At 38.5% G+C, this 15,016-nt stretch overlaps 1 protein-coding gene across 2 annotated transcripts; it reads right to left on the reverse strand.

The window, feature by feature from the left end:
• Window positions 1–685: 685 nt before the first annotated feature.
• st3gal5 (ST3 beta-galactoside alpha-2,3-sialyltransferase 5) lies at window positions 686–14,931 on the reverse strand. 2 transcript variants are annotated; one of them, XM_067598586.1, is made up of 8 exons: window positions 14,536–14,931; window positions 12,696–12,803; window positions 10,395–10,551; window positions 9,306–9,515; window positions 7,148–7,275; window positions 6,547–6,733; window positions 5,189–5,347; window positions 686–2,397 (listed from the first exon to the last, which is right to left on the reverse strand). In XM_067598586.1, the coding sequence occupies exons 1-8, from the start codon at window positions 14,541–14,543 to the stop codon at window positions 2,140–2,142; spliced, it is 1,215 nt and encodes a 404-aa protein (XP_067454687.1). In that variant the 5' UTR covers window positions 14,544–14,931; the 3' UTR covers window positions 686–2,139. The 2 variants fall into 2 exon arrangements, with proteins under 2 accessions (XP_067454687.1, XP_067454688.1); XM_067598587.1 differs by having other exon boundaries at window positions 10,395–10,515; window positions 14,536–14,927.
• Between the last annotated feature and the right edge of the window lie 85 nt (window positions 14,932–15,016).

Below are 15,016 nucleotides of genomic sequence, written 5' to 3' on the forward strand. Positions count from 1 at the left end.
GATAGATAGATAGATAGATAGATAGATAGATAGATAGATAGATAGATAGATAGGGTCTACAATTGCGATGAAAGTTCCACTTCTGACACATCCTAGAGGACCCCATGTAGCTGCACAAACATTTCCAGATCATTTCACTGTTGAATTTCACAATCGCTCGCTTGAAAAATGAAACATTTCAAGTGTTATTTTGTAACTTTCAGGAGAATGTACTAATTTTTGCAACATGGCCTTTTACAATTTTGACAAGAAAATAATCTTTTCCTGTTTAGTATTGACATTTATCATTGGTACCTGATAAACGAGAGGAACATTACATCATATAGGAACCCCAAATACTGTATGTCACTGATTTTTTTACGTTTAAGAGAGTGTACTCATTTCTGCTGTGTACTGTAGATAGATAGATAGATAGATAGATAGATAGATAGATAGATAGATAGATAGATAGATAGATAGATAGATAGATAGATAGATAGATAGATAGATAGATAGATAGATCTGATATTATGAAGGGCTTTGCTGCTTACAGGACCTTAATGTGCATTGTGGAGTCACATTAATGGAAATATAATCAATCTTCATCAGAGACAAAAAAATCACATAATTATTATCAACAAAGACATAATGTAGAAATGATTAAGGGATAATGATTCATGAGCAAAACCCCACAAAATCCATCAACTTGTAGGAATGTTTTCAGTTTAATTTCCATCATATGTACATTCAATTTATAACAAGATCCAGTGCAATAACTTAAGACTGATAAGACGTGGTAGAAAAGTAAACTGCATCACAACAATAACGTCTCTTTAAGCCTCCGTGACGTTCTTAAACACATAATGTGATTAATACAGACAGGTGCATTTATCTCTTTCTGTTGGTCACATAGACAAACAAACTTTTCCATTTAAAACGAGACTATTTCCTCAGAGAACAGTAAGAAATTCACATTTGAACCGAGTATATGACTGGTATTAATCTTTATATTGGCTGTGCTTTTCCATTAGCTTGATGTCAGTTGTGTTGGCTATTAAATAATTTAATAAAAACATAAGAATTGACTGTATTCATGGAAATGGATGAAATTTAAAGCTTCAGAACATGAAAAAAAAGAGGAAAAGAGCATGAACATTTCCAAAGTAACCACGAGTGTGTTCAGGGGAAATGTTATTAACTACATAACAAACAATGAAAATTATACAAATGATTAAAAAAAAACAAAAAAAAAACCCAGCACAATTTGTAAATAACATTTTTCATTGGTGTAGCTTTCATGGACCAGCCCAGACTAACATAAACAAGTTACATATGTTTTTCTTTTTTTAAAAATCTGACATATCTTTTAAAACATAAAAATAAAACTGCAAAGGCATCTTGGACTTTTTTTTAAAACTTTAAATACAAATCCTTTTGTTCCAGTGTTAAAATAAATAAATAATATAATTCAAAATGCATTGAAACATTCAACACATACTGATCAAAGGCTCTGTCGTTCAGTTTGTAAGTGGACAAAATGTCTTTACAACCAGTGATACCAAAGAGACTATTGTATTACCAATTGAAGCAGTCCTAAATTTAGAGGTGGGTGAGCTATCTATGTTGTAATTGACACAAGCTGCTGTTTGGAGTCCAGACTTGATGTTTGAAATACCTGCAACACAACGACTATCTGGAGTAAAACATGTCTGCAATGCTAATATGGATTAGAATCATTCAAAATTATAATTCTACATTTTCCACATGAAAACTTGGTTTTCCATGTTAGTAAAGGAACTTTAACGGCATTTGATTGGTTGGTTTCAAAGTCTATAGGTCAGATGGATATAACTGCTGTTACAACAGGAAAACTGAAATACTGAACGACTACGATGCTTACTTTCTGTTTTTGTGTCCTGCAAGAAGCACTTTGTGTCAAGTATTAAATGTATTAGATTTTTTTCTCAGTCTTTGCATCAAGTTTCTCTCTCAGCTGTCTTTCATCTCACATGTCGCAAGTCCTTTGCTCTCAAAAAGCACGTTTCGCATACCGTCAGTCTTGCCATTGCTTCAGTACTTGCGTACTTGCTTCAGTGTTTTGTCCTCAGACAGCAATGTACAACAAAAAAATGAAACGCTTTATGGTAAAATATGTGGAGGTCAGCTGGGGCAGAAGGAGCAGTGAATCCCCCCCGTCAGGTCAGTGATGGCTCCCTCTTTGACAAGGCTTTGTAGGAGCTTGGTCTCTTTGTCCACGTTGTGCATCTTCTGCTGCAGCATGGCGCTCATGGGCAGGTGGTCATAGTAGTGCAGTGGCGCCCCCTGCTGGGATAGGTTGTACCCAAAGCCTGCCAGGCTGACCTCGTCACACAGCAGACTGGCTAAATTCAGTGCAGAGACACCAAGGGTGGGCACATTCTGCAGAAAAAGACAAGCAACAAGACTAAGCATTAATAGTTTTCTTATCATTATGATAGATATTCATTTTCTTTCTTTACCTCAGTGGGCTCACATCAATGTAATTAATCAGTTTATCCTCCTTGTTGTCATGTGCCCTTGACAGATCTACTAACTTAGCATAGACTGTTGAGTGATAGTAGGTGACTATCAATTTTTAAAAATGAGAAAATAGCACACAGCAGGTCTATTACTTGACGTAGATGTTAAGTTAATTTAAATGGTATTTTGCTGGAGGTTTAGATTACCAGGAGAAGCTGGTAAAATTTACAGTTATGATACAACAAAAAGCACAAATGTGCCGTTGCTCAGTAAAAATATACAAGTGGTTCTCACTCAGCATGGTTTATGTTAAAGGTCCAGAATCAAATATGAGGGACACGAGAATGATCTTGGTGTCAATGTTATCATTTGTTAACAGCTCTCCTGAGCTCAATCTTCACACCTTCAATACAGATAATATGAAGTAGGGATGTGACAGTAACTGATACAATCTAACTATCTAATCTAACTGTAAAGCAAGGAATCTCTGTCTGTCTGTATGAATGTCCTTCGCTTATCTCAAGAACCGTTCATCTGATCAACTTCAAACTTGGCGAGTATGTTGCCGGGGACCTAAGGAAGTGCAGTGTTGAATTTGGTGCAATTTGGGACATACGACATGTTTAATATTATTTAACTTTGAATAAACAAGTGAACAGCGAGCCGCTCAGCTCTGTGTCAGAGTGCTGCGTGGACTGTTTGATATAAATACTGTCACATCAGAGCGGGACGGGGCTTCTGGGCTCTGACTTGCTGAGCAAGACAAAGGCACGCGCCCCGTTAAGTTAAACTGCCCGAGAGGAAAGAACGAGTGCACTAGGGTTGGGTGATGTCTACAGAATTGGCCTATGACGATGTCCACAGTGAAGCATCGCCATGGACGATGTTATCAGAGAGGGGTCGATGCTAAATTACGCTTATTGGCTTTTTACTTGCAAAGTTTTTATTGCACTTACAGTAACGTTACAAGTGTCGTCGTCAACTGGAGTACTTCATGTGGCTCACTGTCTCTCCTCTGCTCCGCTCAGAGGACACACACTCACACACACACACACAGAGTGCTCAACCCCACCCACAGTGAAACAGGAGAGAAACTTAGCGTGACCATAAGTGACAGCAAAACATAGTAGACACTATTTATTTATGTTATTTACCTAATTTATGTGCACTCGTTTCATTTCAGCTCAGTGTTTGCGTCTACTGCATTTTGCTGTCATTTATGGTCGCACTAAGTTTCTCTCCTGTCCTCTGTTTCACCGTTGGCGGGGCTGAACACTCCGTGTGTGCGAGTGTGTGTCCTCTGAGCGGAGCAGCGGAGAGACAGTAAACCAGGTCCACTTGACGACAAATAACTACACTCCTTGCATTACTGTAAGTGCAATAAAAGCTTTGTGAGTAAAAAGCCATTAAGAGTAATGTAATCCACGCAAAAGATGGACAGACCCATCAGTTGCCCATCAGCCCAACCCTAGAGTGCACAAGGAGAAAAAAAGACAGAGGCGAAGGCAGTAAAACTAGCCAATAGGAGTGCAGACAGATTGCAGATCGATCAATGGAAGGCTGTAAACTGCTTCTTTGGTTCAACCTCAGTTTATTCTCACTGTTGACGTTTCTGTCTGGATTAAAACCATTTAATTTATTAATTCCTTCTCCTTTAAATTACTACATTAGTCAGTTGATATATATATATATATATGCAAGTAATAAGCAATTAGCCCATTCCGAATAGGCACGTTTGGAACAGGCACCGCACTAGTATCATTACAACGTGAATGGTTGTGGTGGTTACTTTAGTCAGTGCTGCAGTAACCAAAACCAAACACAAGGTGGAGCCACTTCTACACAGCAAAGTGTGGACATCTGCACTTGTTGGGAAACACATTTGTCACTTTTCTCACAGAGGAAGCAAGTGTTATGTCTGCAGAAAGACAACTGGCTCCCTGTCAAAGAGGATTTGGTCTAAAGTATGTTTAAATGTTCAAAAACGACTACCAGCCACAGAGATAATGATTTCTCTCTGTACAATATACAGTTAAAGTTCTAGTATGTCTTATTTTAATTACAATTTTCTTATATTTCAGTGATTATGTAATGAGCACCGTATGATCAGATTAGTTTGGCTGAGCACATGCCTACAGAAAAGTACGAACTAAGACAGATTGTTTACGAGTACCTGAGTTGATGAGAATATACTGTATGTGGTACAGTCCAATAGGAAATCCAATTAACTACATATATCTTTATTTTTCTTATCAAAATTCATATAGTTTATTTGATTTGCACATGAGCAAATGTGTTTGCTTGTCTGACTAATGGTTCTACTGGGCAAAGTACAGTAAGTGCACACACAACTACTGCACATGTATGTAGTTAATGCAATGAATATAAATGATTTTTTTTTTTAAACTACTTTTAAATTTGGACTGTTTAATATATCTAACTATAAACAGTCACATGTAGTAAGTAACCAACTGTTAAATAAATAAATAAGACAAAGTAAAATAAGATAAGAATACAAGTAAAATAGAAATAAAAGTGTCCTACAGTGAATACAGGCAAATTTTTTATTACATTTTATAACCTTATCAAATATAATAAACTACGTTTTACAAATCTGTCTTTGTGTTTTTTTTTATTGCTGGGTGTTATCCTGGTTATGAGAACATACAGACAAACAGATGGACTCCCTGCTTTGGGAGGTGTCTATTACCTGGTCCCAGCCCCAGAGGCGCTGTGTGGGTGGGAGGTATTTTAGCAGGTCCAGTGCGGTCTCTCTGATGACATGCGGGTTGAGAAGTCTGAACATGTTGCGCTCCAGAGGGATTTGATCTGGAACCTTCTGCCAGAAGAAGAGCCAGTCCCACAGAGGCTGCCACACAAAGCACACATCTGTCATAGATCAATACAGTACAGACGAGTCTTATCTATACAAATGATTCTTTATTGGAGCTGCAGGCCGCTTTTGAGTCTTGGTTAAACAAAGACTATTATGTGATGGCATCCAGATTAGAAACAGTAGGAGGAGCAGGCCAGTGTGATGTAGAAATGTTTGCTGGTTCGTTTCGCTACTCAACACGGAGATCTGTTCCGAGTAGGGTTGAGTAAAACTGACTTCCTGTGAGAAGAATGAAGTCCTCTCCTCTCTCTTTCTCTCTCTCCCTTTCCACAAATTGTGTAGTGTATTTTATCCATCCTATCATGTCACTCTGTCTCCTTCTTATTCACCATGAAGCTGGTTTAATGACTCCTGTTTCATTAATAATATGTAACAATTAATTATGTTAATATAATAATAACTGTCATACTTTGAAAACCCCTGCTCAAGCGCTTAGGGAAAACTGAATGGTTGAGCGGTCTGGTCTAATGCTTGTTAACCACATCCACCCGCAGTTTCAGGCAGGTTTCGAGAGTTAATGTGTGAATTCTGTATGTGTTCGGAAATAAGCAAAGTGCAGCTGCAAGAAGTGAGAATACGCCCATACTTGTCAGTTTATTTCTGTGTTTTTAGTAGTTTCTCTCAATTGTTTTATAATGTTTCACACTTTTTTTTTACAAATTCAGATTAGTTCCTCAAACGCCATTATTTTTCTTGAGATTGTGTTCCTCTGATTGCAGATGATTTGACTGCTTTCTACTGTAAATGTATGAGCATATCAGCTATTTCTGTGGATTAAAGAAAACAAAAAAAAAAATCACCCACTCATTGACAAAATCAAAGGTTTTGCCTGATCAAGTCAAACCTGATTTGCACCTATTTCACAAACATTACAGTAAGTTTCTGCCTTTATCTTTTAATACAAAAAAAAAAACTACGTTAACTTATGCAGGAATTCAACCAATAAACTGTAAGTTTCTGATGGTCAAAATCATAGCCAGAATTTCCAGAACAAAGCTGCCCATTGTTGAATTTATGCTGACATTTGATATCTTTAAATGTGATCATTTTCATATCAAAAGACAGCACTGTATGTGGAAAGACAGAAAACTCTCTCTAAAAAAAAAAGCCAAAAGTCTAATACTGTAAATATAACAATTTAGACATATGTACTGGATGTGAGCACTACTCACCACAGTGAGCTTGTTGATCATAGCGGATGTCCAGCTGATGTCTCCGCCTTTATACACCACAGCTACGAACAGAGTTTGTGCGTCTGTGTCGACCCAGTGGAGCGGTGTGCCCTCCGGGTAACTCATCCTGATGCTGGTTCGATTCCCGACATCGACGCTGAACTCTCCCAGAGGACCGCTGTTTAACCTGGGTGAGGGAGACACACACACAGAGTCACTGATTAACAGATTTTCAGTGCAATTCGTTGACTTATACGGCTCTCTTGGTTATGCATAGTGGGAACTGTCAGTAATAAGACTTTGGTATAAGTTGAGGATCATTATAGCGTTAAATCAGATTGATACAGTCATATCACCACATGTATAATGTATGTATAGATGAGAATAAATGCATTGTTACACTTAGTGGCAATTTCCATCATAAACATTATAATTGAGTTCATGTTTATCGTTCGGCAGCTGACAGGAAATAAACTTGGACTCAAGCTGTTTCCTAGCAACACAATTTTAATGTAATAGAGTGCAGTGATAAAGAGCGAGTTTTCCAAAAAGACACATGGTTTTAATCCAACATCTTCCACTGTCTTTTTTTTTTTATTACCTGATGATGATGTCAAAGCGGTCAATCAGAGGGCCCAGGTCAAGGCCTCTGAGAATGCCTCCGTTTCCCATGACCACACAGCGTCGACATTTCTCTGATTTTTCCTGCTGGGACGCAGAGTCTGGCAGCTTTAAAGGAAAATTCACAGATGATAAGGTTTGTGTCTTGAAAAATACAGTACAGTAAAAAACATAAAAATGCACTTTGTCATATTCATATTCATTCATATGCATATGTCATGTTGTTGAATAATAAAAGGACGCTTGGGGGCTGAAATGTTGTTATTCTTGGGAAAAAACACTCCTCACGTGCAGACATCCAGTGTTTGTGTGCTGTTTTGGCTTATATTTGTTTGGCTTTTTTATACCACAATGAAGATAATCTAATCAAAAAAAATGGAAAAGCATTTTGTTTCTTATGTATCGAGTTCTAAATCATATTTGTGGATTCTTCTTTGGATTCTTCATTTTTTCATCTTTTTCCAGCTCAGATATCATCACATCACTAATCATTTTATTAATAGATTGAAAAATACTAGCAAGGATGTTTACGGGCAACTTTCACAGAGGTTGAAATGTTTCCATTTGTTGCACTTCTGGCCAGATTATATCAGTGCAGCTACTTTGCCCTCACTCTAAACTCAGTTATCAGTTCCCGCTCAGCCAGCAATGTTATCAGTTAAGCAAAACCTTTCATGCAGATTATATTATTTATCAAGAAGCCTCTTTGACCTTCACCGCTCACCCTTAGAGCTTCACGTCATTGTCTAGATATTATTCCGACAAGAGGTGCAGCAGTGATTTACTGTGTTTACTGTTTGGAATAAGTTGGTCATAGTCAGCTCCTACTAGAGCTGGAAACCAAAGTCACTTCTAGGTGTCTACAAGTGCATGATGACCATTAATAACTACAGATACAGATATCATAAAAGTATTACTAAACTATATTGAACTGAGAAAAACTGAAGAGATCATTCATTGAAATATAAATACTAGTCAAAACTGAATGTAGATATCTTGAATTTAATGTTAACATTCAGCCTGTAAAGTAAATTCCTACTTATTAGTAAGATTAGTCATCAGAATTATCATACGTTCTTGTGTTGATTAGACATAAATGTAATATATCTGTAATCTGAGTCTCTTATTATAATCTATTATATCTGAAAAACAGATTTTAATCTCAATGAGATGTTTACCTGGTTAAATAAAATACAGAGTATAGAAATTTGGAGTAGTAAAACAGTATGTGGAAATATACTGAATTATCATTGGTGCTAGTCAGATTGTAAATATTTTCATCATCATTCTGATTGCCCACAAAATAATTATTCCTCATCAAACTGCATGTGCACATGTTTCAAATATAATTACTGTTAGTCAAGTAAAACTTTTAAATGTTTAAAAAAAAAAAAGAAGAAGAAGCTGACCATTGTCGTTGTGCCCCGCTGTTCTACTTCCCTTGCCACATTGTATTTAGAGTTACTCAATTAAAACCACAAGCCACATCCTGCTGTTTTGCGTGCAGTTATGTGCCAGAACAAAGCTGACACAAATCTGAGAGTGATATGTGGTAGAAGCAGCTGTCAATAAAGGTCAAACCCTTCATATCAAAACACACCTAAAAACAAAGCTTTCCCAGATAGCATATGGAAGTGGGCCACATCAGGCAATGATTCGGCACTGCTGGCCTTCTTCTGACCCAGAAAAAAAAAAGGACGTGAGCCTGAAATGGCCCGCATGTAAAATAGCAAATATGGCCCAAATATCCAAAATCAAATGATGTGGTGGTGCTCTCAGGTGTTCTGGATGTGGGTCAGTTCTGGTTTATCTGGTTTGTTCTTGGTTGACATACGGCTTGCTTGTGGCCCAGATCTGGGAAACAAGAGCGGATCGCCCGAGTGTCATCATTCCACGCGGTATGTGGGCCGGATGAAACCGCCCCCAAGTGTCGGGTTTGGCCCGGATCTGAGCCTCAGCAATTTTGCTTTCTGGGTTGAGCGTTTACAAGATTAGGTGTTCTGGTATCTCCTCTTGTCACATGGCCAGGAACACACCAAGTGCCATTCAATTAATTTTATTACCCTGTAATAATTATCAAATACTGTATGGATGAAATAGAAACGATAGAGCGACAGAGATAAAGAAGTTGTATTCACCTGCTTGAGCAGGTCCTCCACTTTGCCCCGGAGGCCTCTGAACCCAAATGGGGGCGGATACAGAAAGAGGTCATCAGGAAGCGGCGTGTCCTTCCAGAGGAAAGGCTGAGTCGCAGGACTGGAAGCAGAGAGTCGAGCTAAAAAACTCTGCCTGCTTCTGCCGCGATGACACTGACCCTCCAGAACCCTGAGTACATAATCCTGCACTAGCTGCAAGTAAAGAAGAGGTCATGTGAACAAGATATGCTGGAAACTCTAATGACATCCACAAGGTCATTACAATCTGACTCCAGAACCTGTTTTACTGCAGTCCAGACATGTAGGCGTAGCCATAAATGGTATGTGTACATGCTGGTATTTAGGATTATATGTTATGAATCAGAGGCACAAAGGCTCAGTCTGTGGCCACGCATAACTACTGGCAACCACTTTAAAAATAAAAAAAAAAACATTGTGAAAACAGTAAAAGTGAACAGTGTTAAAGCAGTTACAACTATTTGTGTAACATGCATAAGTCAGACACACTCTCTTTATGATTGTTGTCCCCTTTGGAGGGAAACTATGTGGCCTTTCCAGAACATCTTTGAAAAACTACATGCACGACTGGCTTCAACAACTAAACATCTTTTTTCAATACCTCACTTCACTCAGTATGAAGGAACATGTTTTTTAAAAAAAAGGCTTTTCCCCTATTCGACCACATAAACCAAATTACTTCTGCTATTATTATTATTATTATTATTATTATTATACATACATTTTTATTTAAATTTGGCGACGTCTGATCCAAGAATGAGTACAGTTATCTGACAAGTTAAAAACTTACCCTAAAGAGTCTGATAGTGGAGCATAATTAATTCCCTTGAATAAATTAAATCTTCTTACTTAATTGTAATTCATATAGTCACATGATCTAATCATGTGTACCATGAAAATCCATGCATTAAGTCTATTGTGTTATATGGGATGGTGCCACTACAGGGAATCAATCTGAAATGCTTTTTTTTTAACACTCCATTAGACACTGTAACATGTGTGGATCTGCTGTTAAAACTCTCAGCGCTCTTACCCACAATTCTGAATACTGACCTTTTTATGTGCAGGGTTGACGTGCAAGTCCACAGGTTTGCTTTTCTCTGTCCCGAACTGCGCTAAAGTGACCATCGCCAAATACAGAAAACCTAAAAGAGCAACCGGCACTACCACACGCCTGGACACACACACACACACACACACAGGGCAAGATCTAGAAAGTGGGGGGAAGGAGGCATGCCCACATAGAAGAGAGAATTGTTAATTTAATTGTTAAGTTACAAAAACTAGTATAAGTTTCTGCTCACATTATGCAAGAGACAAGTTGATAAACCAACCAGAAGTAGAGGGTTAATGTCACCCTACTCTGTGTCTTACTGACTTTCAAGGAGGAAGGAAGTCTCCTATCTTTCAGTTCATTAAAGTTAATTTTAACATTTAAGGTCACCTAAAAAAGTCTTGTTCAGCATTTGGTTTTACAACTCCCTAAAGATACCAACACTTGAATCAGTTATGAAAGGTAGGGTAGTTGAACAAATGCTAAACCCCATCTTTAGACTTTGTTATTATCTAATCAGACCACTGCCAGTATCTGAGCTTTTACAATGTCATATTTCAAAAGTGTCTTCTTTTTATCTCTCTCCTGTATTTCATCACCTCAACCATCAGATTTCAACTCATGTGCCAAAGAGGGCTCATTAACATGTTGCTCCACCTTCCAGTAATTGTTTTGCACTTATCAAGATTGAAGTTTTGAACAATTTTGGTGTCTTTTATTGGTCACAAATGCATGTCTTTATTAAGTACCAAACAGGCACGCTGATGGTTTAGCAGAAGCACAATTCAAATGTCCTCATGGGTGTTCACAGGTGCGGAATAAGCACTGAACTCTGTGCCGTGTATCCCTGTAAGAGCCGCTGTAGACTTAACAGGACAAAATCTATCTACATCGAAGGTAGACAGGAATAAGCAAAGCTTTAAGTACAGTAAATAGCTGCACTTTTATGAGAGTGGACTATGGTTAGTGTGCATAGAGTTCTGGTGCAACTCACAGCCTGAACTAATGACAGATGCACCACAAGATAAAACACTTAATAGCCTTACACAATTATGCAGCACTATGCCACCGCCTGCTTACCCCGGAAAAACGTTGGGTAATATGTCTGGTGCACGATGCAAACCACAGACCAATGCAACAAACATGATTCATTTGCAGCGAGACCCTTGATGTGAAGTGATGGCACAAGATGCAAGAAGGATTTAAGCACACATGACCGAGTCACATTCGGGAAAACACTCAAAATACTTATTGAGTAATTCTTAGTAACTGCTGAAAGCAAATGTTAAAATATAGTTTCCTAATGCAAGAACGCTCGCCGTGACTGTTGAACTGCTGAACTGTGGTGAGGCGAGTCTATTTGTATAAAGAATTTGAAAGTGATAAAAGCAGTCGGTCAGACTAACAGAGGGGATGCGAGTATGCGTCCTATGAAAGGTTGTTCTACAACTTCTGCTCTAGAGCCTGATAAACAAAGCGTGCATTCATAAAGTAAGACACTATATGCAGGAAGAACCCGGGTCTGATGAGCAGCTGAAGCTCAGGAAGGCAAATAGCTAAACCACAGGTTTTGGTTGCACAGAGATACGACTTTGAATGTGGAAATGAAAATCATTCTTGCTCTGCTTGTAGTAAAAACTCTGCTTAGCGTTTGGGTGCCAATCAACCAAGCTAGTTAAACCAGGAGATACTTAAGAGGATCAAGCTGGTTGTTCAACTATTTGACATCCCTGTTATTTATTCATGTGTGTTCCTCTTCCTACTACAATTACACCCTGAAAATTTCTAACAACTGTCCACATGATCACCGAAACAGTTAGATGCTTTCACACAGTGGCTAAGAAATGGATTCATTAATAATTCATTAGGATTGAATTATTAATTACTACTCATTCAATTAAGAAGACAGCAGAACGGAGCTTGTGTGTCTTTTCAAACAGATTGACATGTTGATGCTTTTTAGTTTGAGTTAATGGTCAGGTTGCTTGTTCTCATTCGTCCTGCTAATGGGCGACCACAGTCGGAGATATCGAGATAAGCCTTTCAGACTCAGCCGTCAGCTGATAAACACTTTGGAAAAAGAGATGTGAAACAGAGAGTCGCCTAAATGTCACATCGGCTTTCATACTAGAGATAGTCTGAGCTCCCTTCAATTGGTTTTTAAATGTTAAAATCACTTTAGCTGTGGCTTTAAATACTGCTGTTCTCCTTTAAATTCCTTAGAAGAATGGAAAGCAGGTCAGGTCTGGTGGCTTTCAGAGAACAGTAGGAGTCTTTGTGGTGTTTTATGTAGACATTACCTGAGTGCTCCCCAGCACCTCATGTTGTCCTCACTCACACTGGATAATGGGAACTCTTCTGGTTTCTCTGCTGAAGACTGAATCCCTCTAACTCTTAGGGGTCTTGCGCTGGACACACACGGGTAGTTAATCATTAGACACATTAGAGGACAATATGCAGTGTTACTCAAGACTCCACTACATTTATGAGGGAAATATACAGACGTGTGACATATTAGAGGGAAAACAGCTCTCTGAACTCTACTGGAGGGATGAACACCATTCTACCAGAAGATATTGCCTTATTTGGTGTTTTGATGATGGTGGTGGAGAGAGATCTGGTGACTGTGAAGGTCATAGCATATCATTCATATCATTTTCATCAAAGCATTCAGTGACGCCTCGTGTTCTGTGAATTGGGGCATTGTCATCCTGGAAGAGACCACTCCCATCAGGATAGAAATGTTTCATCATAGGATAAAGGTGATGACTCAGAATAACTTTGTATTGATTTGCAGTGAGTCTTCCCTCTAAGAGGACAAGTGGATCCAAACCATGCCAGCAAAATGCCTCCCAAAGCATAACAGATTCACCAGATCCCCTCACTGTAGGGATCAAGCATTCAGACCTGGACCGGTTTTTATTTTAATTTGTCATCTGTCTGTATATTTTTTTTACTCATTTTACTCTTTTTAATTCATTCAGATTTTAAATGCAAAATATATATTTAGTTTATATAATCTGATGCATTGTTAATATATGTTCCTAGTCAGAATTATTATTATTTTCCACCAAGCCTGTGCTATGGTTTATAAGCAAGGCAACATTTTTTTCATAATATTGACTGTAGTTAAATATAAAACACTGTCATGCCGTGCCAGGCTTTTAGGACAGTCGTTGCTGTTTAACTGGTGTTTCCAATCAACTGGTGAGACTGGTGTACGTGATTAGGAGGAAAATACACAGAGGCAAGGACCACACTTTTCTCCAAGGCACATTCTTTACTATTCCAAATGTTCCCACATGGGATTATGTAAGGGATTGTAACAATATCTTTTTGGAATAAAGACCTAATTGTTCTATTATTAATCTGATGCTCTGCTGAAAAGCACAAACCACCCACAACAGCATCAGATAAAGTGACAGTCTTAAGAAAGAAATGCATCAAAAACGATATTTCTTATCTGTTTGGGAATCTGATGCTGTAACGTAGAAGAAATACGTCCTTCTTCTCCTCTGGCGTCTATGGCGAACCGTTTTTAACATTTAACAGCTAGACTGTATATCTGAAATGTTCGTTTTGACTATGAAGAATTGAATTGCAGATATCTGCGATACATATTTTTAGATATCTTACATTTATTTTTGACTAGTGCGTCACAATCACAGTCGCAGATATCTTGAAATACTATTTCTACTAAGCAAGAGGGTTATTATGGATATCTTTAATTACCATTCTGACCAGTGAGAATACAAGTTCGAGCAGGAGAAATGCTATTATCGATATCTAAAATGTAATTGCAGATAGGAGTTCGGTTCGGATGATATAAGCAGCCCCGAGATCGACATCACCACAGACGCGAATATCACCTTTTTTCATATCCAGCAGGTAATTCAGACAACAGTTTAACTGTAACACCAGACCGACTTAAAGCAGAGTAAACCTGTGTCGTAACACGTCGTAACAATGAACGATAAAATGCAGTTGGTGCTTAGTTTGTTTAACGGACCACGACCATTAGCCGTTAGCTTATATTTGTTTAGCTGACCATTACAATTACCATGTAAACACTGTTTTATACTCGATGCTATCCATTCAGCTATTCATTATCATCCGTCATTTATTGACTTAGTTACTTACCCTTCCATGGATACCAATACTTCGCCATAATGAATGCTTGGACAGAATAAATGATAAGCTTCTTCTTTTTTTAAATCCCTCAGCTATTCATCCTAGCTTGGTTCTTTCCAGCCCCCCTCACCATCGTTTCCGCTCTGTCGTAGTAGAGGGGCAATGCAAGATAGGATGAGGAGGAGGAGATGAATTCTCGCGGTTAGACTCAAGTTAAAGCAAAGTTAAAATCTGACAAAAATGGCTCCTCCGGTTGCTCCGATCTAGCCAAGTATATGCAGCTGCAGCCGCTGCACGAACGTGTGGCATCCACATTAAACATCTACTTAGACAGGTTTAGGCAGAAGTAAGTGGGTGGGGTGCGCCGTTAGAGTGACATCAGGAGGAGGGTGTCATGTAGGGTTGGCTACACCCTTCTCGTACGCACGGCCCTCAAAAGTCTCCTGACACCTAAACGGCGAGTTTAAATAAAGAGGCAAAGAAACACAAA

Source organism: Thunnus thynnus, chromosome 9 (genome assembly GCF_963924715.1).
Source record: "Thunnus thynnus chromosome 9, fThuThy2.1, whole genome shotgun sequence".
Classification (NCBI taxonomy): domain Eukaryota; kingdom Metazoa; phylum Chordata; class Actinopteri; order Scombriformes; family Scombridae; genus Thunnus; species Thunnus thynnus.